Genomic DNA, 27,761 nt, shown 5'->3' with positions numbered 1-27,761 from the left:
TAAAGGCCTAATATATAAATATACACTTGGAGGAGACAAATTAAGTCATAATCTTCTAAATTTATGCCCAAATGCATATCCTAACTAATGTATCATAGAAATTCATGACTGTAAATAGTCGCATGGTGCATAATAAAGCTTTCGATGTATATATGTATAATTTACTTCGTGCTTCGTGGCACCGTCAACCTTGTCTACCTGACAATCTGGCGTTTAAGATTCCCGTTAATACGTTGTACAGAAATGGCCACTCGCACTGATTTTGAATAAATAGTGATAAGAATAGAACAATTTGTGCAATACACATTGTTAGCAATTAATTGTCAAGACCATGAATTGAGAGGTCAAGTCAATATAATCCTGTCTTTCGGCGAAGGAATCTTAATCTCCCCTCCCAAAAAAAAATTTTCGGACTAGATGAATATGTCAGATATGAAGTGGAGCTTTATTTTTTGCCTCTGCCCCATCTGAGTCTTCCAGGCAAAGATAGGGCCTCTATATATAGATGAACAACACGCAGTTGAAGACATGCATTGAGAAAAATGGGGTATTCAGTGAGAGAAGAGGTGCGGTGGGTGATGGCCATAATCATATTCATATTATTAGGGTTTAATGGAGAAGCTGAGGGGTGCTTGAAAGAAGAGAGAGAAGCTCTTCTGAAATTGAAAGAAGCTTTCAATTACCCAAATGGCTCTTCTCTTCCTTCTTGGAATAACCAAACCTTCTCTGATTGCTGCACTTGGGAGTCTGTACAGTGTGACAACTCTACTCACAGAGTGATAGTAATTGATTTGAGTGACAAAAGAGCTGAAGAGTTGGGACACATCAAATGGTCACTCAATGCTTCTTCTTTTCTCCCCTTCATCCAGCTTCAAGTGTTGCGTTTGCGTGGGAATTACTTGTCAGGTCACCCTCTTTCTTTTAACTATTCTATCATTCATGCATACATATACATACACACACAGTACATAAACATACATTTTTAATTAAGACCGACATTTTTATAAGTATTTCGACCTGTGATTTTTGAAGATGTAAAAGCACATCAGTTACGGTAAAAAAATAGTTAATAATGATTATGATCATATCATTCATTGCCTTTTATCTCGTTCTTTTTTGTTGGTTTCCTCTTTTAGCCTACTGATTTGCCGGCGTAAGAGTCCATTCTAGTTCTAGCTGAATATGTGTGGATGATTTCTGATTGGAACAATGAAACTTTCCGTCCCTCAAATTTGCTTCACTTATTGATTTGGTCCATGAAATTTAATTAATTGTTATAAATCAAGTCCCTAAAGTTTCGTAATCATACAAAATTAGTCATTATGGTTTGAAGATATATAATCCTAAACGCACATTTGCTACCGCTAACCATTAATTCAAGGATGATAAACCCCACTTTGCTTTATTTATGAAATTTGAACCAATTTTTTTATATTTTCTCCCAATAATTATAATGTTATATCACTTCATTTATTCTCTCTCATTCTCATCTTTTTCTTACTCAATTTCTCTCTCATTTACCATTTTTATTATTTTTGGAAAAAAAATATTTCTACGTATTTATTACCTTTCAGTTATTTCAACAAACTATATAATCTACATAATTTAATCAATTATATCTTATAGATAGCATCAGAGGGAATAAAATTGCGTATGAAACTTTAGGAACTTGATTGATAAAAATTAAACCTCACAGACCAAATTGATAACGGAGACAAATTAAATTTGAGTACCAAAAGTTTATTAGTCATTTTTTTTAAAAAATATAATCAAGTAAGATATTTTAGAAAATGTTTGAGATACTAAACGTTTTGATTCATGTTGTAAATATTTTTTTAAAAATAAATTACTAGGCAAGATGTTTTCTTGGATATATAGAGGGGCCCAAAACAAGCTTAATAAACACTACATTATCAAACTTTCACTTCATGTTAAATTATGAAGAGGATGATGATATTAACTGTATGAATTATTTTTTATAATTCTTTATACCTACTAACATTCATAGTAACCGATCACATGTTGTTTGTGGGACAGGGCTGCTTGGCGATATCAGGCTCGTGAACTTGGAAGTGTTGAACTTACAATACAATATGCTCATAGAATTCCCATATTTCGGTGCTAAATCTTTGTCTTCTATATTATCCTATATTTTGAATGACATATGTAGTTACTGAAACGTGTATCAAAAGTATATCTTTTTTTAGAAAAAAGATTACCGGGCCATCATTTTAAGAAAAATGCTAAAAGGATTATATAGACAAGGTTTTCTCCATTAAATATATGAAAGTTTCTATTTCTTTTTATCTTGATTTTGTTGGGAAGTCAAATTATTCACCTTTGCCGCATAATCATCTCAACCGAACAATTTATGTGCCTTTATTTAATTGAGAGAATTGAATGAAATGTCAAAAGTAAGAGATAAGATGACGTTTTCTTACTTAGCAGATTCATTATCAATAAATTTTAACAAACACACACATGTATATACACACTAATTAATTTGAAGGGGCTGTGGCTTAACGCACACATGTCCATTTGGCATTTGACAGACCTTTCTCATTCACGTAATCTGGAGGCGCTGTGGCTTGGTGCTAATTACTTGGAGGGCAGCATTCCAGAATCTATTACGTCTCTTACTTCCCTCACCGTATTGACGTTAAGCAATAACAACCTCAATGGATCATTGCCACAACAAGGTACGCATCATATTTTATAGCATCTCCGATGGAAAGAACATAATCCATTAATTGAGTATTTGCCAATAAACATCAAATTTGCTGATAAAAATTTTTATTTTAATCAAACACTCAAATTTTCCTTGTTCGTGCAAATTGAGTTGACTATTCTGTCAAACCGATTTCCAATCTATCTCCTAACTGGCATGCGGCAGTAGTTTGAAATAACGTAGTCAAAACAAATAACAGTTGACAAAACAATAACAACAAGAAGATAGAGCCGTATTTAGACACATGGACAAGCTAAAACTAATAAAAGGAAATGGCTTAATAATTTATTTTTACTCATATTTTTGGGCTCAATGTTGAGGCTTTTTTCCTGGGCCCAATATTAATTTAAATACATTGTTCTGATGAAATAAGTTTAATGAAGAAAAATGGTGTATGTTGCAGGAGGCCTGTGCAATTTGAAGAATCTTTCATTATTGGATCTTAGCGACAATGAATTGGAGGGGCAACTCCCTCCATGTCTTGGCAATTTGACATCCTTAAATACGCTTTATCTTTCACGAAATCGTTTTGAAGGAACTTTTCCTTCCTCACTCTTTCATTCTTTGAGGTCTCTAACAGCTCTTTTGCTTACTGATGACAATTTCAACGGCTTATTTTCACTCTCTTCACTTGCCAACAACTCCAACCTCAAAGTCTTTTCCATTATATGCTCTAACACCAACCTGAGGCTTGAAACAGAGAATCCCCCATTTATCCCTTCCTTCCAATTGAGGTCTTTCAAAATCCGCAACTGTACTCTGAATGAAGCCAATGCTAAAAGAATGCCTACCTTTCTTCTTCATCAATATGACTTGCTACATCTAGAACTTACCAACACAAACATTTCAGGGGCCTTCCCGTCCTGGCTTTTGGCAAACAACACAAAATTGACTTATTTCAATCTGAGCCGCAGCTTGTTCACTGGTCCTTTTGAATTCAATTCCACCTCAAAACTGCTTCAAATGGAGTCTTTTGATATTTCATCAAACCCCATTAGAGATGAAATCCCTTCTCATGTTGGCTTCATTTTTCCCAACTTGATCTCTCTTAACATGTCTTCAACTTCATTGCGAGGTTGCTTCCCAGCTTCAATAGGTGAAATGAGACAACTGAATGATCTCGACTTGTCAGATAATAATTTATCTGGTTACTTGCCCCAAGAATTTGGTCAAGGTAACAATGAATTGAGGTTTTTGAAGTTGTCAAACAACCACCTCAGCGGCCCATGTCTTCCCATAGGATCAAATTTCACATCTTTGTTGTTATTAGATCTCAACAACAATAACTTCAAAGGAAAGCTTGAAGGTGCGGTCATGAATAGTACTGAATTAAGAATGTTGGATATTAGTGCCAACCAACTATCTGGTGAATTACCTAGCTGGATTGGAAACCTTCAACATTTGAGTTACCTCATTTTGTCAAAGAATTCTTTAACAGGTTCACTACCAGAAAGCTTTTGCAACTTGACCGAACTTACATGTCTAGACCTTTCTAAAAATAAATTCAATGGCTCTTTGCCAATTTGTCTAAATTTTTCAAAGTTGAAGTACTTGCATTTGGAGAGCAACCATTTCATGGGACTTCTACCTTCCACTATAGCCAATTTCCCTTTATTGTTGACTTTAAATTTGATGAATAACAATTTTTCCGGTCAACTTTCAAGATTGAATGGCTCATTTTTGAGTTTAAGGGTCCTCATGTTAAAAGGAAACAAACTTGAAGGCTCTATTCCTACCCGTTTATGCGAGCTCAAGAACATCAGGTTATTAGATCTTTCTCAAAATAAGCTTTCTGGAGGCATCCCATATTGCTTGAATAACATCACATTTGGAAAGATAGATGCACCAAGGGAAAAGGAAATAGGACATTTTACTGTGTCATGGACTACAAGATTTTCAAATTTTCAATTTAACTCTCTGACCGGTGAAGTTTCCATACCAAAAGAGAAAGAAAATTTTACACTGTATAAAGACCAAGAAGTAGATTTTACAACAAAAAGCAGGTATGAATCTTACAAAGGAAGCATTTTAAATTTCATGTCTGGGATGGATCTCTCAAGTAATCAATTGATAGGTGAGATTCCTTCACAAATTGGATACCTAGGCAGTATCCATGCATTAAATTTGTCAAACAATCGATTGAAAGGGCCCATTCCAGAAACATTTTCCCACCTCAAGCAGATAGAGAGCCTTGATCTTTCAAGCAACATATTGACAGGTCACATTCCTAAAGAACTAATTCAGTTGTACTCCTTGTCCGTCTTCTCGGTGGCTCATAACAATCTATCGGGAATGACACCTGATATGAAAAATCAATTTGCAACTTTTGATTCAACCAGTTATGAAGGGAACCCTTTTCTATGTGGTCCGCCTCTGCAGCAAAATTGCTTAAAAGCTGGAAGAAACAAGCAACCTCATGATCATTTGGAAGGGGATGACTTTCGAGATGCCTTCTTATGGAGTTTTGCTGGAGCATTTGGGGTCTTTTTTATAGGTATCATTATAGTTCTTTATTTGAACCCTTACATTTGCAATTACAGACTACTCATACTAGAGCGAGCTGTAACAAGTTATTTGTATGAGTGGTGGCAAAATAGGAAAACATTTTAATTTTAGTTCATAGGATTCTGATCATGTAAGAGATGGCCTGGTGATCATCTGTAGAATTACAATAACCAAGGGATTGCTAGTTTTAGGTCTTCTCGTGATCAAGAAGGAAACTAAATTGAAATATTCGAATCATTATTACTTTGTCTGTCTCCACGTGGTCGTTTAGTTCAACGATTGGACTTCTAACGCAGCCTTGTATAGTTGTTAACTATGTGACAAATAGTCGAATAAACTAACTCAGTAAATAAAACAGCAAATGTTAGCATGAAAGTACATTTGCACGCACACTTACAATGACAAGTTTTTATTAATGTGCTTTTGTTGTGTCCTTTGGGTATATAAACAGAGAAACAGAGTATGAAGAAGCCTTATAAAGGCTATTCAAATTCACCTTTCTTCACACGCTTTCACAATATTATTCTTCTTTTTTTTAAACCAAAATTTCACAATATTATTCGAACCTTCCATTAAGCTACCTTAGCCGCTGCTGAAGCCAACCCATATTTATGTGTCGTGTGCGTATAACTTGGCAATCTCCTTCTCAAAATCCTTCAATATCATATATCTATTTCGTCTCTGCATCTCTGTTCCTATCATCAATATTTATTTATGAACACTGCTTTCCAGATTTACTTATAACGCCTTAATCATAAAAGCATGTTGAAGTTGATTCATACGTTTAAGCATGTCTCTACAGTGCAATCGAATCAAACCCAATTTTAGCACCTAACACACAACAGACTGTAACTGATAATGCAAATCTTCGAAGATTCAGCAACAAGTACCATCCAGCTCGTATTTTATATACCCGTCTTTGAATGCGGGTACAATTTCTTTTAATCACTTTTAAGTGGACAATTTCCATCTATCCAGTTTTAGCAGTGTTGATAATATCAGCACTAAGATTATGGGTCGGCCTTACCCAGAAAACTTAACTGCTTTAAAATTTCTTCGTTTCTTTTCTTTCGTTCTCTCTGTCTTTTTCTTCTTTTAAACAATCCTTGCAAAATCACATCCACAAAGAGATGGTCAATCAAAACATTATCGCATTGATTTGGTGGATCCCTACGAATAAAGCCACAGCCAGCTGCATGATTCCTTTTTCTCATAACAGCAATATTTGCTTATTTGTTTTAACATCTTCAGTTTCACTGATATTCAAATTTATAGAATTAGGTTGGATCAACGTCAAGATTTTGATGAGCTTTGTCTATGAAATTTCAGCGTCACACAGAAAAGTGCATATCTCAATTATGGTGAAGGGGCAAGTTGTAATGATCTAAATCCAAAATATCTCAACACAATGGAATCATCAGCAGGTATTTAATATTCAATCCAGTTACAAATATAAGCATATGAGGATACATTCAAATAGTACTGTAAATAAATTGACAGAAACAGGGGAAAGGGAGGGAGACTAGAGCCACAGAGAGAGAATTCCCAAGAATGGGACCAGAGAGAGAATTCACACAAATCATCCACACCCCTCTCCCCAACCGCCCCCCGCATATATAGCATTGCTTTCATATTGTTGAGATTCCATTCGGTTACTGCTAACAGCATCATGCAAAGGCACCATACTTGTTGGGTGATCATAAGCCACGTGTCCTATTTGGGTCCCACTAATATTTGGCAGAATCATGACACAAGTACAGGTTTTTGGAATTGTGATTAATTAAATGTGGTCAATATGAAAAATTTGGTAATAAATATATTCCTTTTCTTGCCATTCTGGAAGGACCAGTGAAGACTGAAGTGAAGATATTGATTTTTTTTTTTCGGTTTTAGAAGTTTCTTGAAGGAATCATGTCTAGATGAAGTAATCATGCACTCACAAAGTCATTCATTTGTTCAGATGAAGTATTCCTCGCTCCGAAATGAGATCATGAAAGTTCAAAATATTGAAGTTTTATGCAAGTTATTTTGAGTAGTTGTGATATAACTTATAAGTATATCAAGTGTAAGCAACAGTAGTCAAGATCAGACAGTGACGAGAGGTTGGGCCTATTCGTATACTTTGGCCTTTGGGGCAAGGAGTCTTCATCCTTTCCTTATATTCCACACCAAACGATTTAAGTCTGCGTCAGGTACGAAGTGGAGCATTCTGAGAGAATACTTTCAGGATTGGTAGAATTAGCTGCCAACAATCTTAAAGCTCATTTATAAAACAAAACTTAATTTTCCTTTAGTTATTAAATGAAGAGATAAAGTGAATTAGAGCCCCATCAATTAACTCTTATATTTAGAACCGAAGGTAGTATATTGCAGAAATCACATCAGCAACTTTATCTGTATTTTTTGTTATAATCACGGCCCATTCAACAAGAAACTACGTCATTTGTTAACCATACGGCCGATACAACAAAGGAGAAATGATTATCAGTTTGCATGAGGTTCTTGCTGTTTATACTACGGTTTTGTTGTATCTTCTCTGCTATAATTGCGCTCTGTGCCGACATTGTTTGAATAGTCCATCAGATATCAGGTTTCTAGTTGATCAGATTTGTTTCCATGTGTCATGGATTCTATAATTAGGACGGGAGGTAGTATATTTTTTCTAACGTTTTATTGTTCGTGTTATTCTTGGTAGATAGGAGTCTTTGGCTAATCAAGTTCAAACCGGAAAATTCAGTTTAGAGTAATTCTATAAGTTTTTATCCTAATAATTAGCCCTAACTGAGTGCCTAGGAGTCAATTTTAGTGCTAAACACAGATAAACGTATAGAAATAAACTTCAGAGTTTAGACGTATAGATTACTTTCTGCACAACAATCTCAGTCTACCGTATTTAGTCTGGCTTTCCAAACTCTCTTTGATGGAGCATAGTTTGTTTGATAAGAATATATATATATATATATATATATTTATATAAAGCTCATTTGTGTGGTGAATATTGTTAGCAACTATCACGATCAATCATAAGTCGTCGAGAGGTTACGTCAAGCCCCATCGTGTATTTTGGGGGTAGCGAATCTTTCATCTCTTTCTAATCTCTGTAATTAAACGACTCCAATTCTGTGTCGGTATACCATGGTTTTGTTATATCTTTTCTGCTATAATTGCGATCCGTCCCGACATTGTTTGAATAGTTCATCAGATGTCAGATTTCTAGTCACACCCAGAACAGAGGATTGATTGAGTCTGTGATTTATTATTGTCTGTGTGAAAATCTTTTTATAAATACATAATAATTTAATTCTTTTCACTGGCCAATGGCTAGATTACACCAGCCCCCCCCCCCCCAACTTTTTGACTGTGACGCGGTCGTCACGCGTCTTGCATGGTTGTTAGCTTTATTGGTTGCTGGCCACTCACCATATGCTGTGTTTTTTTAATCCTCAGTCTGAGTCATTTCTCCATAAATGAGTCAACTCGTGTACTGTTTTGGAACTTAGAGAGCAATAATTGAGTCTCCTTCCGGCCTATATATATGGATAGAGAGGACGTAATGGAAGACATATAGGCAAACAGGGAAGCTAATTAAGCATACTCAAAAATGGGGTATCATTCAGTGAGATCAGAAGACGTGTGGTGCGTGATGGCCATAATCATGTTCATATTCTTTGGGTTTAGCGCACAGAGTGAGGGATGCTATCAAGAAGAGAGAGAAGCTCTTCTGAAATTGAAAGAAGCTTTCAATCATCCAAATGGCTCTTCTCTTCCTTCTTGGAATAACCAAACCTTCTCTGCAGATTGCTGCACTTGGGAGGCTGTAGAGTGTGACAACTCCACTCATAGGGTCATAAGCCTTTATCTGAGCGATACAAGAGCTTATGAGTTGAGACACATCAATTGGTCACTCAATGCTTCTTCTTTTCTCCCCTTCATCCAGCTTCAAGAGTTGGATTTGGATGGGAATTACTTGTCAGGTCACCCTCTTTCTTTTAACTATTCTATCATTCATGCATGTATATGCACAGTATATTACATAGACATACATTGTTAATTAAGACTGATATTTTTATAAGCCTTTCAAACTGTGATATTTTAATCACAAAGAATTAATTACAAGATGTAAAAGAACATTAGTTACAATGAAAAGTTAGTTAAAAATTATGATCATATCATTCATTGTCTGTTATCTCGTTCTTTTTCCCTAGTTTCCTCTTTTAGCCAACGGATGTGCCGAGGTAAGACCATATTCTAGTTAAACATTTGTGATAGTTTCTTATTGGGATGATGAAACGTTTAATCCCTCGGTTTTGCTTTACTTATATATTTGGTCCTTAAAATCAAGTCCCAAAAATTTCATAATCATATACTAGTGCATAATCAGTCCTTATGGTTTGAAGAGATATATTTCTAATCAAATGCACATGTGCTATCTCTAAACATTAACTCAAGGAGGATAACCCTCCTCTCTTATTTATAAGACATACTTGTTGAAAGTGACTTTGCTTTATTTATAAAATACGTACAGATTGTCCGAAATTTGAACAATTTTTTAATATTTCTCCCAATAATTATATATTATATCACTTCATTTATTCTTTCTCATACGCATTTTTTTTTTTTACTCATTTTCTATCTCAATCACCATTTCTCTCCATAAAGATGGATATTATTTTTGGAAAAAAAAACCACATTTTTATAAAATTGTTAACTTTAACCAATTTTAAAAAACTATATAATCTACATAATTTAATGATTTATAGGAAAAATTCTTTAAAAAGATACTTAAATAACTCAAATTCTTATTTAAGTCATTAAATTTTGTCAAGTTCTTAATCAGGTCACATGATCCAAAAAAGAATTTTAAAATTTTATGAACTAACTCTAGTGTCCTTTTCATGTTTTATTTTGCAGTTAACACGTTTTAATTCTAAATTAACACTTTCCTATCTCCATAATATACTTGTATAAGTCTTTGAATAAAAGTTTAACAAGTTTTGAAACATTATAATAAAAAGGGCATTATAGTCATTTTACAAAATTTTAAAATCCTTGTTTGGGTCATATTACCTAATTGAGAATTTGACAAATTTAACGATTTAAATAAAAATTTAAGTTATTTAAGTATATTTTTAAGAAATTTTCTCTCATTTATATCTTATAGATATTATCAGATGGAGTAAAATTGTGTATGAAACTTTAGGAATTCACAGACCAAATTGATAATAGAGACAAATTAAATTTGAGTGCCAAAAGTTTTGTTTCTCATTTTTTTTAAAAAATATAATGAAGTAAGATATTTTATAAAATGTTTGAGATAAAGGTTCTGATTCGTTTTTTAGGTATTTTTTATGTTAAATTATGAAGAGGATGATGATATTAATTAGGGAGAATTAGAGACAAGGACCAATAAGGAGTGATATTTATGAGAGAGGACCATAAAAATTAAAATTAACTAAAAGGACGAAATATTCCAATGTAGATCTAAAAACAGCATATTGTCCCTATCCAAACCTCATATTTCTCCTATATACATTCTTATATTTTTTTAAAGATTAATAGGAATTAATAAATTTTACTAAATTAAACCTGATTTCTCTTAAAGTTTACAACTTGCACAAAAATTAATTAAAAAAAATATGCAAACATTTCTAGTGAAAATTAAATTTTTATTTTCCTTATAAAAACTAAAATTTGATTTCCCAGACCATTTTAGTTGAAAATAAAATTTATATCATTTTATTGAAACTTATTTTATTATATAATTTATTATATACACAATTTTAAAAAATAAAAAAAATTATAATTGAATTTTTATTTTATAAAAAATTTATATCTGATTTAAAATAACAAATTCATGTAATGATAAGAAATTTAAAGAATTCAGGTAATTATTATAATTTTATAGGGCCCCTCCTCAAAATTATTTAACAAAAACCACCTAACTATATGATATATTAATAAATAAAATATAAGATATAAAAAAATTAAAAAATATAAAAGAAATTGTATTTTACTTAAACGAATTACAACAAGGGGATATATCACTAAAAAATAATTTTTTTGTAAAATAAAATAATTTTAAATATGTTAAAATTTCTACCTAATATTTTAGTAATTAGTATATTAAAATATTAAAAGAGCATCATATTCCGAAAAGAAAAAAATAAAAACCTTATTATCATCTGTTTTTATTGTGATTTATTGTAGGATTTATTGAAATTTTGTATTGACAATATTTTTTGGATTAGGATTAAGTATTGTCCAATAAAAGCAATCGTGCTTGCATATTTTGCATAAAATCATAAAAGATTATCTGAATTCTTTAAATTTCTTAATATTACATGGATTTTTTTGTTTCTAAATCTAATATAAATTTCTTATAAAATAAAAAATAAATTATACAAATTTTCTTTAAATTTTTTAAAATTATGTATATAATAAGTTATATAATAATCTAAATTTTAATAAAATTATGCAACTTTTATTTTAAATTAAAATTTGTGATGGTTATTAAAAATAAAATTTTATTTTCTATAAAGAAAATAAACTTTAATTTTCACTTGACTGAATCAAGTTTAATTAGTGTTGCATATTTTTTAATTGATTTTTTAAACATTGAAAGAAATCAAGTTTAATTTAATAAATTTTATTAATTTGTATTAGTTTAAAAATAAAATGTACGAGAAAATATAGGAGGTTTAGATAGAGACAATACGATATTTTTAAATTTATATTTGAATGTTTGGTCCTTTTAAATAATTTTGATTTTTATGATCCTCTGCCATAAATATATCTTCCCATTGGTCCTTCTCTCTAGTTCTCCATATTAATTATATGAATTTTTTTTAATATTTCTTTATACCCACTAATATTCATAGTAACTGATCACATGTGGCTTGTGGAACAGAACTGCTTGGTGATTTCAGGCTGGTGAACTTGGAAGCGTTGGATTTAAGAGGGAATATGCTGAGAGAATTTCCACATTTTGGTGCTAAATCTTTGTCTTCTATATTATACTATATTTTGAGTGACATATATATGTAGTTACTGAAATGTATGTGCATCAAAAGTACATCTATTTTAGAAAAAAAGATTACCGGTCCATGATTTTTTTTTAAAAAAATTCTAGAAGAAATATATAGACAAAGTTTTCTCCATTAAATATATAAAAGTTTCTCTTTTTTCTCCCTTGATTTTGTCGGGAAGTCAAATTATTTACCTTTGTCATATAATCATCCCAACTGAAGAATTTATGTGTCTTTATTTAATTGAGAGAATTGAATGCAATGTCAAAAGTAAGAGATAAGATGACGTTTTCTTACTTAACAGATTCATTATCAACAAATTTTAACATCATAGTTACTTATCATTTGATTTCCATTTGGCATTTGACAGACCTTTCTCATTCACGTAATCTGAAGCACCTGTGGCTTCAAGCTAATTACTTAGAGGGCTGTATTCCAGAAGCTATTACGTCTATTACTTCCCTCACCGAATTGATATTATCCCGTAACAACCTCAGAGGACCATTGCCACAACAAGGTAATATGGCTCATATTTTATAGCATCTGCGATGAAAAGAAAATAATCCATTAATTGAGAGTATTCCCAAATAAACATCAAATTTGCTGATAAAAAAATTTTATTTTAATTAAACAGTCAATTTTTCTTTGTTCGTGCAAATTGAGTCTCCTGTTTAATCAAAACCGATTTCCAAAATCCATCTCCTAACTGGCATGCGGCAACTCGCTCTCCCCCTGCCAAAACAAATAACAATTGACAAAATAATAATAATAATAATAAAATCGAGCCGTATTTACACACATGTACAGGCTAAAACTAATAAAAGGAAATGACTTTATATCTCTTATTTTTCTTTATGCATTCTCTATATTTCATTTATTTTTTCTTATATTTTTGGGCTCAATGTTCAGGCTTTTTTATCTTGGGCCCAATATTAATTTAAATGCATTGTTCTGACAAAATAAATTTAATGAACAAAATGGTATTGTTGCAGGAGGCCTGTGCAATCTGAAGAATCTTATATCATTGGGTCTTTCCAACAATGAATTTGAGGGGCAACTCCTAGCATGTCTTGGCAATTTGACGTCCTTCCGTTCACTTTCTCTTGGTGGAAATCGTTTTGAAGGAATTTTTCCTTCCTCACTCCTTCATACTTTGAGGTCTCTAAGAGCAATTTCTCTTACCGACGACAATTTCAGTGGCTCATTTTCACTCTCTTTGCTTGCCAACCACTCTAACCTTGACACATTTTTCATTTCATGCTCTAACGCCAACCTCAAGCTTGAAACTGAGAATCCCCCATTTATCCCTTCTTTCCAGTTGAGGACTTTCAACATCAACAACTGCATTCTAAATGAAGCCAACAATAAAGCAATGCCTACCTTTCTTCTTCATCAATATAACTTGCTGTTTCTAGAACTTGGTTACTTGAACATTTCAGGGACCTTCCCGTCCTGGCTTTTGACAAACAACACAGGACTCTATGATTTCAATCTGACGCACAACTTGTTCACTGGTCCCTTTGAATTCAATTCTACCTCAAAATTGCTTCAAATGGAGTCTTTTGATATTTCCTCTAACCCCATTAGAGATGAAATACCTTCTCATATTGGCTTCATTTTTCCCAACTTGATTTCTCTTAACATGTCTTCAACTTCATTGCAAGGTTGCTTTCCATCTTCAATAGGTGAAATGAGACAACTGAATGATCTTGACATGTCAAATAATAATTTATCTGGTTACTTGCCCCAAGAATTCGGTCAAGGTAACAATGAATTGAGGTTTTTAAAGTTGTCAAACAACCACTTGAGTGGCCCGTGTCTTCCCATAGGGTCAAATTTCACATCTTTGCTGCTTTTGGATCTCAAGAACAATAACTTCAAAGGAAAGCTTAAAGGTGGGGTCATGAATTGTACTGAATTAAGAATGCTAGATATTGGTGCCAACCAACTATCTGGGGAATTACCTAACTGGATTGGAAACCTTCAACATTTGAGTTACCTCATTTTGTCCAAGAATTCTTTAACAGGTTCACTACCAGAAAGCTTTTGCAACTTGACCGAACTTACATATCTAGACCTTTCTAAAAATAAATTCACTGGCTCTTTGCCAATATGTCTAAATTTTCCATTGTTGAGGTACCTGCACTTGCAGAGCAACCATTTCAAGGGGCCTCTACCTTCCACTTTGGCTAAGTCCCCTTTATTGTTGACTTTAAATTTGATGAATAACAATTTTTCAGGTCAAGTTTCAAGATTGAATGGCTCATTTTTGAGTTTGAGTGTCCTCATGTTAAAAGGAAACAAACTTGAAGGCTCTATTCCTATACGTTTATGTGAGCTTAAGAATATCAGGTTATTAGACCTTTCTCAAAATAAGCTTTCTGGAGCCATACCATATTGCTTGAATAACATCACATTTGGGAAGATAGACGCACGAAGAGAGACCGGAATAGGACAGTGTATTGTGTCATGGACTAGGGGATTGTCAAATTATACTTTTAACCTTGTGACTGGTGGGATTTCTATGGATAAAGAAGTACAATATGGTACATCGCATAAAGACCAAGAAGTAGAAGTAGAAGTAAAATTTACAACAAAAAGGAGGTATGAATCTTACAAAGGACGCATTTTAAATTTCATGTCTGGGTTGGATCTCTCAAGTAATCAATTGATAGGTGAAATTCCTTCACAAATTGGATACTTAAGCACTATCCATGCATTAAATTTGTCAAACAATCAATTGAAAGGGCCTATTCCAGAAACATTTTCTAGCCTAAGGCAGATAGAAAGCCTTGATCTTTCACACAACAACTTGATAGGCCACATTCCTGCACAGCTAATTCAGTTGTACTTTTTGTCTACCTTCTCAGTGGCTCACAATAATCTATCTGGAATGACACCTGACATGAAAAATCAATTTGCAACTTTTGATTCAACCAGTTATGAAGGCAACCCTTTTCTATGTGGTCCGCCTTTGCAGAAAAGTTGCTTAAAAGCTGGAAGAAACAAGCAACCTCATGATCATTTGGAAGGGGATGACTTTCGAGATGCCTTCTTATGGAGTTTTGCTGGAGCATTTGGGGTCTTTTTTATAGGTATCATTACAGTTCTTTATTTGAACCCTTACATTTGCAATTACAGACTACTCATATTAGAGAGGGCTGTAACAAGTTATTTGTATGAGTGGTGGCAAAGTAGGAAAACATTTTAAAATTTTACTTCATAAGATTCTGATCATGTAAGAGATGGCCTGGTGATCATCTCTGGAATTAAAATAATCAAGGGATTGCTAGTTTTAAATCTTATCGTGATCAAGAAGGAAACTAAATTGAGATATTCGAATCATTACTTGGTCTTTCTCCACGTGGTCGTTTAGTTCAATGAGTGGACTTCTAATGTAGCGTTATATAGTTGTCAACTATGTGATAAATAGTCGAATGAACTAACTTACTAAATAAAACAGCAAATGTTAACGTGAAAGTATATTTGCACGTACACTTACAATGACAATTTCTTTGAAAAACTTTTGAGTGGACAACTTCCATCTATCCAGTTTTAGCAGTGTTGATAATATCAGCACTAAGATTATGGGTCGGCCTTACCCAGAAAACTTAACTGCTTTAAAATGTCTTCGTTTCTTTTCTTTCTTTCTCTCTTTGTCTTTTTCTTCTTTTAAACAATCCTTGCAAAATCACATCCACAAAGAGATGGTCAATCAAAATATTATCGCATTGATTTGGTGGACCCCTACGAATAAAGCCACAGCCAGCTGCATGATTCCTCTTTCTCATAACAGCAATATTTGCTTATTTGTTTTAACATCTTCAGTTTCACTGATATTCAAATTTATAGAATTAGGTTGGATCAACGTCAAGATTTTGATGAGCTTTGTCTATGAAATTTCAGCGTCACACAGAAAAGTGCATATCTCAATTATGGTGAAGGGGCAAGTTGTAATGATCTAAATCCAAAATATCTCAACACAATGGAATCATCAGCAGGTATTTAATATTCAATCCAGTTACAAATATAAGCATATGAGGATACATTCAAATAGTACTGTAAATAAATTGACAGAAACAGGGGAAAGGGAGGGAGACTAGAGCCACAGAGAGAGAATTCCCAAGAATGGGACCAGAGAGAGAATTCACACAAATCATCCACACCCCTCTCCCCAACCGCCCTCCGCATATATAGCATTGCTTTCATATTGTTGAGATTCCATTCGGTTACTGCTAACAGCATCATGCAAAGGCACCATACTTGTTGGGTGATCATAAGCCACGTGTCCTCTTTGGGTCCCACTAATATTTGGCAGAATCATGACACAAGTACAGGTTTTTGGAATTGTGATTAATTAAATGTGGTCAATATGAAGAATTTGGTAATAAATATATCTCCGGAGAAGAATGCATTCACTTTCCTTTTCTTGCCATTCTGGAAGGACCAGTGAAGACTGAAGTGAAGATATTGATTTTTTTTTTTTTTGGTTTTAGAAGTTTCTTGAAGGAATCATGTCTAGATGAAGTAATCATGCACTCACAAAGTCATTCATTTGAGATCATTAAGCTTTCTAAGTTTCAGAAAGTTCTCACCATGTCTTGTGCTCTGCAGTCTCATTCAAGCATAACGACATAATTTGATAAGAATATTGCACACACATGTTGTCTATGTACTTGTCTCTGCTTTGGCTTCATACTTCTAAATCAACATAGAGAAAGAGTAGGGATGGAGCATGGAGTAGGCAAATAATTAATAACCGTTTGGCGTATTAATTTTTTTAATTATTTGAGAAATTCATTTCGTAAAATATCTATATTACCCTTTATAATCACTGACTATATATTGACTAGCCATTATTGCCTTGTGTTTAGTTGTGACTAATGGCTTGTGGCTATAAGTGAGATTAAACCCGCGACTTTCTACTCATATGAGAGCTTTTATGGCACTAGACCGCAAAGCCATAAACTTCATACAATGATTTTGAATAGTTGTGATATAACTTATAAGTATATCAAGTGTAAGCAACTGTAGTCTTCATCTTTTCCTCATATTCCACACCAAACGATTTAAGTCTGCATCAGGTACGAAGTGGAGCATTCTGAGAGAATACTTTCTGGATTGGTAGAATTAGCTGCCAACAATCTTAAAGCTCATTTATAAAACAAAACTTAAGTTTCCTTTAGTTATTAAATAGAGAGACAAAGTGAATTAGGGTCTCATCAATTAGCTCTTATATTTAGAACCGGAGGTAGTATATTGCAGAAATCACATCAGCAACTTTATCTGTATTTTTTGTTATAATCACGGCCCATTCAACAGGAAACTACGTCATTTGTTAACCATACGGCTGATACAACATAGGAGAAATGATTATTGGTTTCCATGAGGTTCTTGCTGTGTATACTATGGTTTGTTATACCTTTTCTGCTATAACTGCGCTCTGTCCCGACATTGTTTGAATAGTCCATCAGTTGTCAGATTTCTAGTTGATCAGATTTGTTTCCATGTGTCATAGATTCTAATCACACCCAGAACAGAGGATTGATGAGTCTGTGCTTTATTATTATTTTTAATTATTTTGTGAAAATCTTTTTATAAATGCTAAATAATTTAATTCTTTTCACTGGCCAATGGCTAGATTACACCAGCCCCCCACTGTTTGACTGCGACTCGGTCGTCACGCGTCTTGCATGGTTGTTAGCTTTATTGGTGGCTGGCCACTGAGTATATGCTGTGTTCTTTTAATCCTCAGTCTGAGTCATTTCTCCACAAATGAGTCAACTCGTGTACTGCCTTGGAACGCGGAGAGCAATAAATGAGTCTCCTCCCGGCCTATATATATGTGGATAGAGAGGACGTAATGGAAGACATATATAGGCAAACAAGGAAGCTAATTAAGCATACTGAAAAATGGGGTATCGTTCAGTGAGATCACAAGATGTGTGGTGCGTGATGGCCATAATCATGTTCATATTATGAGGATTTAGTGGAGAAAGTGAGGGGTGCCTGAAAGTGAGGGGAAGTCAGTTGGTATTAGATTTATTAATATACTTATCTATATATTTGCCTTCTCCTATATAATCACCTCAACTCAACAATTTGCGTGTCTTTAATTAGATAATTAATAATTAGTCAGACTTTAGAAATTCTTGAGAATATTGGGAGTTGAATAAGATGACCTTTTTATTATATACTCAGCATACATATGATGGAAACATGACAACTCATTAAAACATTTTATATTTATATATACATAAATGCCCCATCCAAATACCTTTTACTACATAAGCTTGAAATCAATTTTAGTGCTTATCACGGTAAACACCTTAATGCTCATTAAATCTTAACCATTCAGATTTGATATGGATGGCTAAAATTATACTTAATATTTTTTTAAAAATGTTTTCTTTCAATAGATATACAATCCAAAATAAAGGTAATATCTTAATAGTAAGTTTTTTTTTTAAAAATAATTTTTTATTTAAAAATTACTGATAAAAAATTTTAAATTTAAACCATTAAAACTATATCTCAATAATTTAGATTTCATCACAGTGAGAAGTATCATGGTGTTCATTACTGCCATGAGCACCTTCCACATATGCCCCATGTGTGTGTATATTTATTGGGCACTCGCTTAATCTACAAATTTCCATTTGGCATTTGGCAGAACTTTCCCATTCCCGTAATTTGAAGTCCCTGTTGCTTGATACAAATTACTTGGAGGGTAGTATTCCAGAATATATTACGTCTCTTTCTTCCCTCGCCTAGTTGACATTAAGTCATAACAAACTCAAAGGATCATTGCCACGACAAGGTAATACGGATCATATTTTATAGCATCTGCTATGAAAAGAAAATATTAATCCATTAATTGAGAGTATTCGCCAATAAACATCAAATTTGCTGACAAAATTTTTTTTATTTTAATTAAACGGCCAAATATATTTTCCCTGCTCGTGCAAATTGAGTCAACTGTTTAATGAAACTGATTTCCAGTCAATCTCCTAACTGGCATGCGGCAACTCGCTTTCCCCCTGGGAGCAGTAGTTTAAATTATGTAGTCAAAACAAATAACAACTGACAAAATAATACTACCTCCGGTCCTAATTATAAGGGCTAGTTAACTAATATGAAGAGATTAAGGAAATAAGTTAAGTTAGTTATTTGTAATAAATATGTGTTGTCTTTTCTAAAATATCCTTGCTAATCAAATATATTAAGTAGAATTACCATTGTTAGAAGAACTACCTTAAGAAAAAATACGTAAATATGAGAGACAAAATGGATTGGGGTCTTATATTTAGGACAAAAATAAAAGTCAAACAAGGTTTTATATTAAAGACCGGAGGTAGTAATAAGATCGAGCCGTATTTACATACATGGACAGGCTAAAACTAATAAAAGGAAATGATTTTATATTTCTTATTTTTCTTTATGCATCATCAATATTTCATTTATTTTTACTTATATTTTTGGGCTCAATGTTCAGGCTTTTTCCTAGGCCTCAATATTAATTTAAATACATTTTTCGGAGGATTTAAATAAATTTAATGAAGAAAAATGGTATATGTTGCAGGAGGCCTATGCAATTTGAAGAATCTTATATTATTGGATCTTTCCTCCATTGAATTTAAGGGGCAACTCCCTTCCTTAGTACGTTTTATCTTCCTCACTCTTTCATACTTTGAGGTCTCTAACAGCAATTTTTCTTACCGACGAAAACTTCAATGGCTCATTTTCACTCTCTTTGCTCGCCGACCACTCCAACCTTAAAATGTTTTTCATTTCATGCTCTAACGCCAACCTCAAGCTTGAAACCTAGAATCCCCTATTTATCCCCTCTTTCCAGTTGAGGTCTTTCACAACCCGCAACTGCACTCTAAATGAAGCCAACAATAAAACAATGCCTACCTTTCTTCTTTTAGTAGTTCATAAGATTTTGATCATGTAACAGACGATCACAATAACCAAAAGATTGTCAGTTTGGTGTGGAAAGATTTTGAGCCAAGTTTCATACAGAGATGTCGAAACTGACATCATCAATTATCAAAGTGGAAAGAGTTTCCATGGGACTGTGGTTTTGATCCCTCTCTCGTCTTGTCTGTATCTTTGGCTATCATTTCAAATTCTCCAGTTTTTCCACATTCACAGTTATAATTCTCATATTACTTGCTAATTAAACCCACCATATATATTAACAGCTTAAACAGCATAGTATTTCTTCGCAATCTATGAAAGAGAACGGGAAAGCATCTCCACGTTCCCTCCCTGAAATTTCAGTAACAGACTAAAAGCTGCTTGATGTATTACTTTTTTAATTATTTCAGAAACTCATTTTGTAAAATATCTATTTTATCCTTCATAACTCTTGGGATCACTGATTATACATTGACTAGCCATTATTCGCCTCTGTGTTTGGTTGTGACTAATGGCTTGTGGTTATAAGTGAGATTAAACTCGTGACTTTCTACTTATATGAGCACTTTTATAGCACTAGACTGTACAGCCATTAACTCCATGCAATAATTTTGAATAGTTGTGACATAACTGATAAGAAAGTGAGAGGTTGGTCCAGTCGTGTGCTTTATTTGGGGCAAGGAATCTTCACCTTTTCCTTATCTTCCACACTAAACGACTTTAAGTCAGCGTCAGGTACGCGGTGGAGCATTCTGAGAGAATACTTTCCGGATTGGGAGAATTAGCTGCTAACAACCTTAAAGCCAATTTATAAAACAAAACTTAAGTTTCCTTTAGTTATTAAATAGAGAGACAAAGTGAATTAGAATCTCATCAATTAGCTCTTATATTTAGAACCGGAGGTAGTATATTGCAGAAATCACATCAGCAACTTTATCTGTATTTTTTGTTATAATCACGGCCCATTCAACAGGAAACTACGTCATTTGTTAACCATACGGCCGATACAACAAAGGAGAAATGATTATCGGTTTGCATGAGGTTCTTGCTGTTTATACTACGGTTTTGTTGTATCTTTTCTGCTATAATTGCGCTCTGTCGCGACATTGTTTGAATAGTCCATCAGATATCAGGTTTCTAGTTGATCAGATTTGTTTCCATGTGTCATGGATTCTATAATTAGGACGGGAGGTAGTATATTTTTTCTGAAGTTTTATTGTTCGTGTTATTCTTGGTAGATAGGAGTCTTTGGCTAATCAAGTTCAAACCGGAAAATTCAGTTTAGATTAATTCTATAAGTTTTTATCCTAATAATTAGCCCTAACTGAGTGCCTAGGAGTCAATTTTAGTGCTAAACACAGATAAACGTATAGAAATAAACTTCAGAGTTTAGACGTATAGATTACTTTCTGCACAACAATCTCAGTCTACCGTATTTAGTCTGGCTTTCCAAACTCTCTTTGATGGAGCATAGTTTGTTTGATAAGAATATATATATATTATATATATATTTATATAAAGCTCATTTGTGTGGTGAATATTGTTAGCAACTATCAGGATCAATCATAAGTCGTCGAGAGGTTACGTCAAGCCCAATCGTGTATTTTGGGGGTAGCGAATCTTTCATCTTTTTCTAATCTCTCTAATTAAACGACTCCAATTCTGTGTCGGTATATCATGGTTTTGTTATATCTTTTCTGCTATAATTGCGATCCGTCCCGACATTGTTTGAATAGTCCATCAGATGTCAGATTTCTAGTCACACCCAGAACAGAGGATTGATGAGTCTGTGATTTATTATTGTCCGTGTGAAAATCTTTTTATAAATACATAATAATTTAATTCTTTTCACTGGCCAATGGCTAGATTACACCACCCCCCCCCCAACTTTTTGACTGTGACTCGGTCGTCACGCGTCTTGCATGGTTGTTAGCTTTATTGGTTGCTGGCCACCGACCATATGCTGTGTTTTTTTAATCCTCAGTCTGAGTCATTTCTCCACAAATGAGTCAACTCGTGTACTGTTTTGGAACTCAAAGAGCAATAATTGAGTCTCCTTCCGGCCTATATATATGGATAGAGAGGACGTAATGGAAGACATATAGGCAAACAGGGAAGCTAATTAAGCATACTCAAAAATGGGGTATCATTCAGTGAGATCAGAAGACGTGTGGTGCGTGATGGCCATAATCATGTTCATATTCTTGGGGTTTAGTGGAGAAAGTGAGGGGTGCTTGAAAGAAGAGAAAGAAGCTCTTCTGAAATTGAAAGAAGCTTTCAATTATCCAAATGGCTCTTCTCTTCCTTCTTGGAATAACCAAACCTTCTCTGCAGATTGCTGCACTTGGGAGGCTGTGAAGTGTGACAACTCCAGTCATAGAGTCATAAGCCTTCATCTGAAAAATACAAGACCTTATGAGTTGAGACACATCAAATGGTCACTCAATGCTTCTTCTTTTCTCCCCTTCATCCAGCTTCAAGCGTTGCGTTTGGATGGGAATTACTTGTCAGGTCACCCTCTTTCTTTTAACTATTCTATCATTCATGCATACATATAATATATACACACAGTACATAGACATACATTGTTAATTAAGACCGACATTTTTATAAGCATTTCGAACTGTGATTTTTGAAGATGTAAAAGCACATCAGTTACGGTAAAAAATTAGTTAATAATGATTATGATCATATCATTCATTGCCTTTTATCTCGTTCTTTTTCGTCGGTTTCCTCTTTTAGGCCACTGATTTGCCAGGGTAAGAGTCCATTCTAGTTCTAGCTAAATATTTGTGGATAATTCTGATTGGAATAATGAAACTTTCCGTCCCTCAAATTTGCTTCACTATTGATTTGGTCCATGAAATTTAATTAATTGTTATAAATCAAGTCCCTAAAGTTTCGTAATCATACAAAATTAGTCATTATGGTTTGAAGATATATAATCCTAAACGCACATGTGCTATCACTAACCATTAATTCGAGGATGATAACCCTCACTTTGCTTTATTTATGAAATTTGAACCAATTTTTATATTTTCTCCCAATAATTATATGTTATATCACTTCATTTATTCTCTCTCATACTTATCTTTTTTTACTCAATTTCTCTCTCATTCACCATTTTTATTATTTTGGGGAAAAAACATTTTTACATATTTATTGCCTTTAAGCAATTTCAACAAACTATATAATCTACATAATTTAATCATTTATATCTTAATTATAGATAGCAACAGAGGGAGTAAAATTGCGTATGAAACTTTAAGAACTTGATTGATAAAAATTAAACTTCACAAACCAAATTGATAACGGAGACAAATTAAATTTGAGTACCAAAAGTTTTATTACTCATTTTTTTTTAAAAAATATAATCAAGTAAGATATTTTAGAAAATGTTTGAGATACTAAACGTCTTGATTCGTGTTGTAAATATTTTTTAAAAAATAAATTAGAGGCAAGATGTTTTCTTGGATATATAGAGGGGCCCAAAACAAGCTTAATAAAAACTACATTATCAAACTTTCACTTCATGTTAAATTATGAAGAGGATGATGATATTAATTATATGAATTATTTTTTATAATTCTTTATACCCACTAACATTCATAGTAACTGATCACATGTTGTTTGTGGAGCAGGGCTGCTTGGCGATATCAGGCTGGTGAACTTGGAATTGTTGAACTTACAATTCAATATGTTGAGAGAATTCCCATATTTCGGTGCTAAATCTTTGTCTTCTATATTATAGTATATTTTGAGGGACATATGTAGTTACTGAAACGTGCATCAAATTAAAGCATATCTATTTTTAGAAAAAAGATTACCGGGCCATCATTTTAAGAAAAATGCTAAAAGGAATATATAGACAACGTTTTCTCCATTAAATATATGAAAGTTTCGATTTTTTTTTCTTGATTTTGTTGGGAAGTCGAATTATTTACCTTTGCCACATAATCATCTCAACTGAACAATTTATATGCCTTTATTTAATTGAGAGAATTGAATGAAATGTCAAAAGTAAGAGATAAGATGACGTTTTCTTACTTAGCAGATTCATTATCAATAAATTTTAACAACACTCACACACAAACACACAAATTAATTTGAAGGAGTTGTGGCTTAACGCACACATGTCCATTTGGCATTTGACAGACCTTTCTCATTCACGTAATCTGAAGGAGCTGTGGCTTGATGCTAATTACTTGGAGGGCAGTATTCCAGAATCTATTACGTCTCTTACTTCCCTCACCACATTGACATTAGACAATAACAACCTGACTGGATCATTGCCACAAGAAGGTATGCATCATATTTTATACATCAAATTTGTTGATAACAAATTTTTATTTTAATTAAACAGTCAAATTTTCCTTGTTCCTGCAAATTGAGTCGACTGTTCAATGAAATCGATTTCCAATCCATCTCCTAACTGGCATGCGGCAATAGTTTAAAATAATGTAGTCAAAACAAATAATAGTTGACATAATAATAGTAATAATGATAATAATAAGAAGAAGAAGATGGAACTGTATTTACACACATGGACAGGCTAAAACTAGTAAAAGGAAATGGCTTAATAATTTATTTTCACTTATATTTTTGGGCTCAATATTGAGGTTTTTCCTGGGGCCCAACTTCTTAATTTAGCCCACGTAAACCCTTTTTGGAAAAATATAGTATAATTTCATATCGGTTTGGATAAGAAGAAAAGTTGAAAGGAGAAAAAATAGAGAGAAAGAAAAATTAGGAAGAAAATATTATCATTCCTCTTACTTGGATAGATGAGAGAAAATAGAGAGGAAAGAAAAACTAAAATATCCTTATCAAAATATATCATATTTAAAATTGAACCAAATTAAATATTGCAGTAGAAAAATTATACTAATATTAGCATCATCAAATCATTTAAAATCAAATTATTTGGTTTATATATTTTCAAATTATTATATTTTAAAACCAACTTATTTAATAAAAATATTATTTTGAGATACAAAATAAAAAGCGAATCCTTTTTTAAATATAATAAAAGAAAATAAATATAGAGAGGGAGAACTAAAGAAGAAGGAAGGTAGTCACGTAAATCTTGTTTTTCTTCCCAAATCTCTCCAGATATGGAGAGAAAATGAGACATAGGGCTTACCTCATTTTTCCCCCCCACTTTTTCTTCCTTTTTCTTCCTCTCATATTTTCTCTCCTACCAACTTGGACAAAACTCATTTCTCCTCCCATTTTTCTTTCTAGTTTTCTTTTCTTCATAATTTTCTCTCAATCTAAGTAGGAGGTTAAGCTATTACTTCTAGTTGTATAAATTTTTTAATTAATGGACTAATTAAATAATTTTAATGAATAAAAATGGTATGTTGCAGGAGGCTTGTGCAATCTGAAGAATCTTTCCCTATTGAATCTTGCCGTCAATGAATTTGAGGGGCAACTTCCTGCATGCCTCGGCAATTTGACGTCTCTACGTACGCTTTATCTTAATAAAAATCGTTTTGAAGGAACATTTCCTTCCTCACTTTTTCATGCTCTGAGGTCCCTAACAGCAATTTTTCTTTCTGATGACAATTTTAGTGGTTCCTTTTCACTCTCTTCACTTGCCAACCAGTCCAACCTTAAAGTCTTTAGCATCTCTTGCTCTAACGCCCATCTAAAGCTTGAAACTGAGAATCCCCCATTTATTCCTTCCTTCCAGTTGAGGCTTTTTAGAATCCACAAATGCTCTCTAAATGAAGCGAACAATAAGACAATGCCTACCTTTCTTCTTCATCAATATGACTTGCTGGCTCTAGAACTTAGCCACTTGAACATTTCTGGGACCTTCCCGTCATGGCTTTTGACAAACAACACGAGATTAAGTTATTTCAATCTGACGCACAACTTGTTCACTACTCCCTTTAAACTCAATCCTGCCTCAAAACTGCTTCAAATGGAGTCCTTTGATATTTCCTCTAACCCCATCAGAGATGAAATGCCATCTCATATTGGATACATTTTTCCCAACTTGATTTCTCTTAATATGTCATCAACTTCATTGCGAGGTTATTTTCCAGCTTCAATAGGTGAAATGAGACAATTGAATGATCTTGACTTGTCAAATAATAATTTATTTGGCTCTTTGCCTCAAGAATTTGGTCAAGGGAACAATGAATTGAGATTTTTGAAGTTGTCAAACAACAACCTGAGTGGCTCATGTCTTCCCATAGGATCAAATTTCACACATTTGTTGTCTCTTGATCTCAACAACAATAACTTCAAAGGAAAATTTCAAGGTGGCTTCATGAACAGTACTGGATTGATAATGTTGGATTTAAGTGCCAATCAACTATTTCGTGAAATACCTAGCTGGATTGGAAAATTTCAAGATTTGAGTTACCTCATTTTGTCACAGAATTCTTTAACAGGTTCACTTCCAGAAAGCTTTTGCAACTTGACCAAACTTTCATATTTAGACCTTTCTCACAATACATTAAGTGGTTCTTTGCCAAGTTGCCTGAACATGCCGTTGTTGATGTATCTACATTTGCAGGGCAATCATCTCATGGGATCTCTACCTTCTACTTTGGCTAATTCTTCCTCATTGTTGACTTTCGATTTGATGCATAACAAATTTTCAGGTCGAATTCCAAGATGGATTAGCTCATTCTCTAGTTTAAGGGTCCTCATGTTAAAAGAAAACAAACTTGAAGGCTCTATTCCGACACATTTATGTGAGCTCAAGAATATTAGATTGTTAGATCTTTCTCAAAATAAGCTTTCTGGAGGCATACCATATTGCTTGAATAACATCGGATTTGGAAACATGGATGCAGCAAGTGAAATCGAAATAGGAAGTTTTATTGTGTCCTGGACTACAAGATCGTCTCTTTACCGTTTTGGCAGTATTACCGGTAAAGTTTTTGTACTAAAAGAAAAACAAAATGTTACATTGTGTAAAGTGCAAGAAGTAGATTTTACAACAAAAAGCAGGTATGAATCTTACAAGGGAAGCATTTTAAATTTCATGTCTGGGTTGGATCTCTCTAGCAATCAATTGAGAGGTAAAATTCCTTCAAACCTTGGATACTTAAGCACTGTCCATGCATTAAATTTGTCAAACAATCAATTGGAAGGGCCTATTCCAGAAACGTTTTCCAGCCTCAAGCAGATAGAAAGCCTTGATCTTTCACACAACAAATTGACAAGCCGCATTCCTGCACAACTAACTCAGTTGTACTTCTTGTCTTTCTTCTCAGTTGCTCATAATAATCTATCTGGAATGACACCTGATATGAAAAATCAATTTGCAACTTTTGGCTCAGCCAGTTATGAAGGGAACCTTTTTCTATGCGGTCCCCCTTTGCCGCAAAATTGCTCAATAGGAGGGAGAAACAGGCAACCTCATCATTTGGATACAGATGATTTTCGAGATGCTTTCTTATGGAGTTTTGTTGGAGCATTTGGGGTCTTTTTTATAAGTGTCATTATAGTTATTTATTTGAATCCTTACATTTTCAATTACAAACTACTTGTATTAGAGAGAGTTATAACAAGTTATTTGTATGAGTGATGGCAAAAAGGAAAAAGGCTTTACTTAGAGT

At 33.4% G+C, this 27,761-nt stretch overlaps 1 protein-coding gene across 3 annotated transcripts; it reads left to right on the top strand.

Moving 5' to 3' along the window:
• Positions 1 to 540: 540 nt before the first annotated feature.
• On the top strand, positions 541 to 27,761 carry LOC114754883 (receptor like protein 21-like). 3 transcript variants are annotated; one of them, XM_028943723.1, is made up of 5 exons: positions 541 to 832; positions 9,134 to 9,207; positions 24,337 to 24,483; positions 25,551 to 27,221; positions 27,417 to 27,761. In XM_028943723.1, the coding sequence occupies exons 1-5, from the start codon at positions 543 to 545 to the stop codon at positions 27,728 to 27,730; spliced, it is 2,496 nt and encodes an 831-aa protein (XP_028799556.1). In that variant the 5' UTR covers positions 541 to 542; the 3' UTR covers positions 27,731 to 27,761. The 3 variants fall into 3 exon arrangements, with proteins under 3 accessions (XP_028799556.1, XP_028799555.1, XP_028799557.1); XM_028943722.1 differs by having other exon boundaries at positions 25,551 to 27,761; XM_028943724.1 differs by lacking the exon at positions 541 to 832 and adding an exon at positions 7,193 to 7,198 and having other exon boundaries at positions 9,107 to 9,207; positions 25,551 to 27,761.

This window comes from Neltuma alba, unplaced genomic scaffold, assembly GCF_004799145.2.
Source record: "Neltuma alba isolate B1F8T4 unplaced genomic scaffold, ASM479914v2 tig00010223_pilon, whole genome shotgun sequence".
In the NCBI taxonomy this organism is placed as follows: Eukaryota; Viridiplantae; Streptophyta; class Magnoliopsida; order Fabales; family Fabaceae; genus Neltuma; species Neltuma alba.
This window is presented reverse-complemented; position numbering and strand designations above follow the sequence as displayed.

Excerpts from the sequence above, each read along its gene's own strand:
- LOC114754883 (XM_028943722.1), top strand. The coding sequence starts at position 543 with ATGGGGTATTCAGTGAGAGAAGAGGTGCGGTGGGTGATGGCCATAATC. Across the intron at positions 833-9,133 it reads GAGTTGGGACACATCAAATG|GTCACTCAATGCTTCTTCTT; the intron begins GTCACTCAATGC and ends ACACATCAATTG. Across the intron at positions 9,208-24,336 it reads GGATGGGAATTACTTGTCAG|ACCTTTCTCATTCACGTAAT; the intron begins GTCACCCTCTTT and ends GGCATTTGACAG.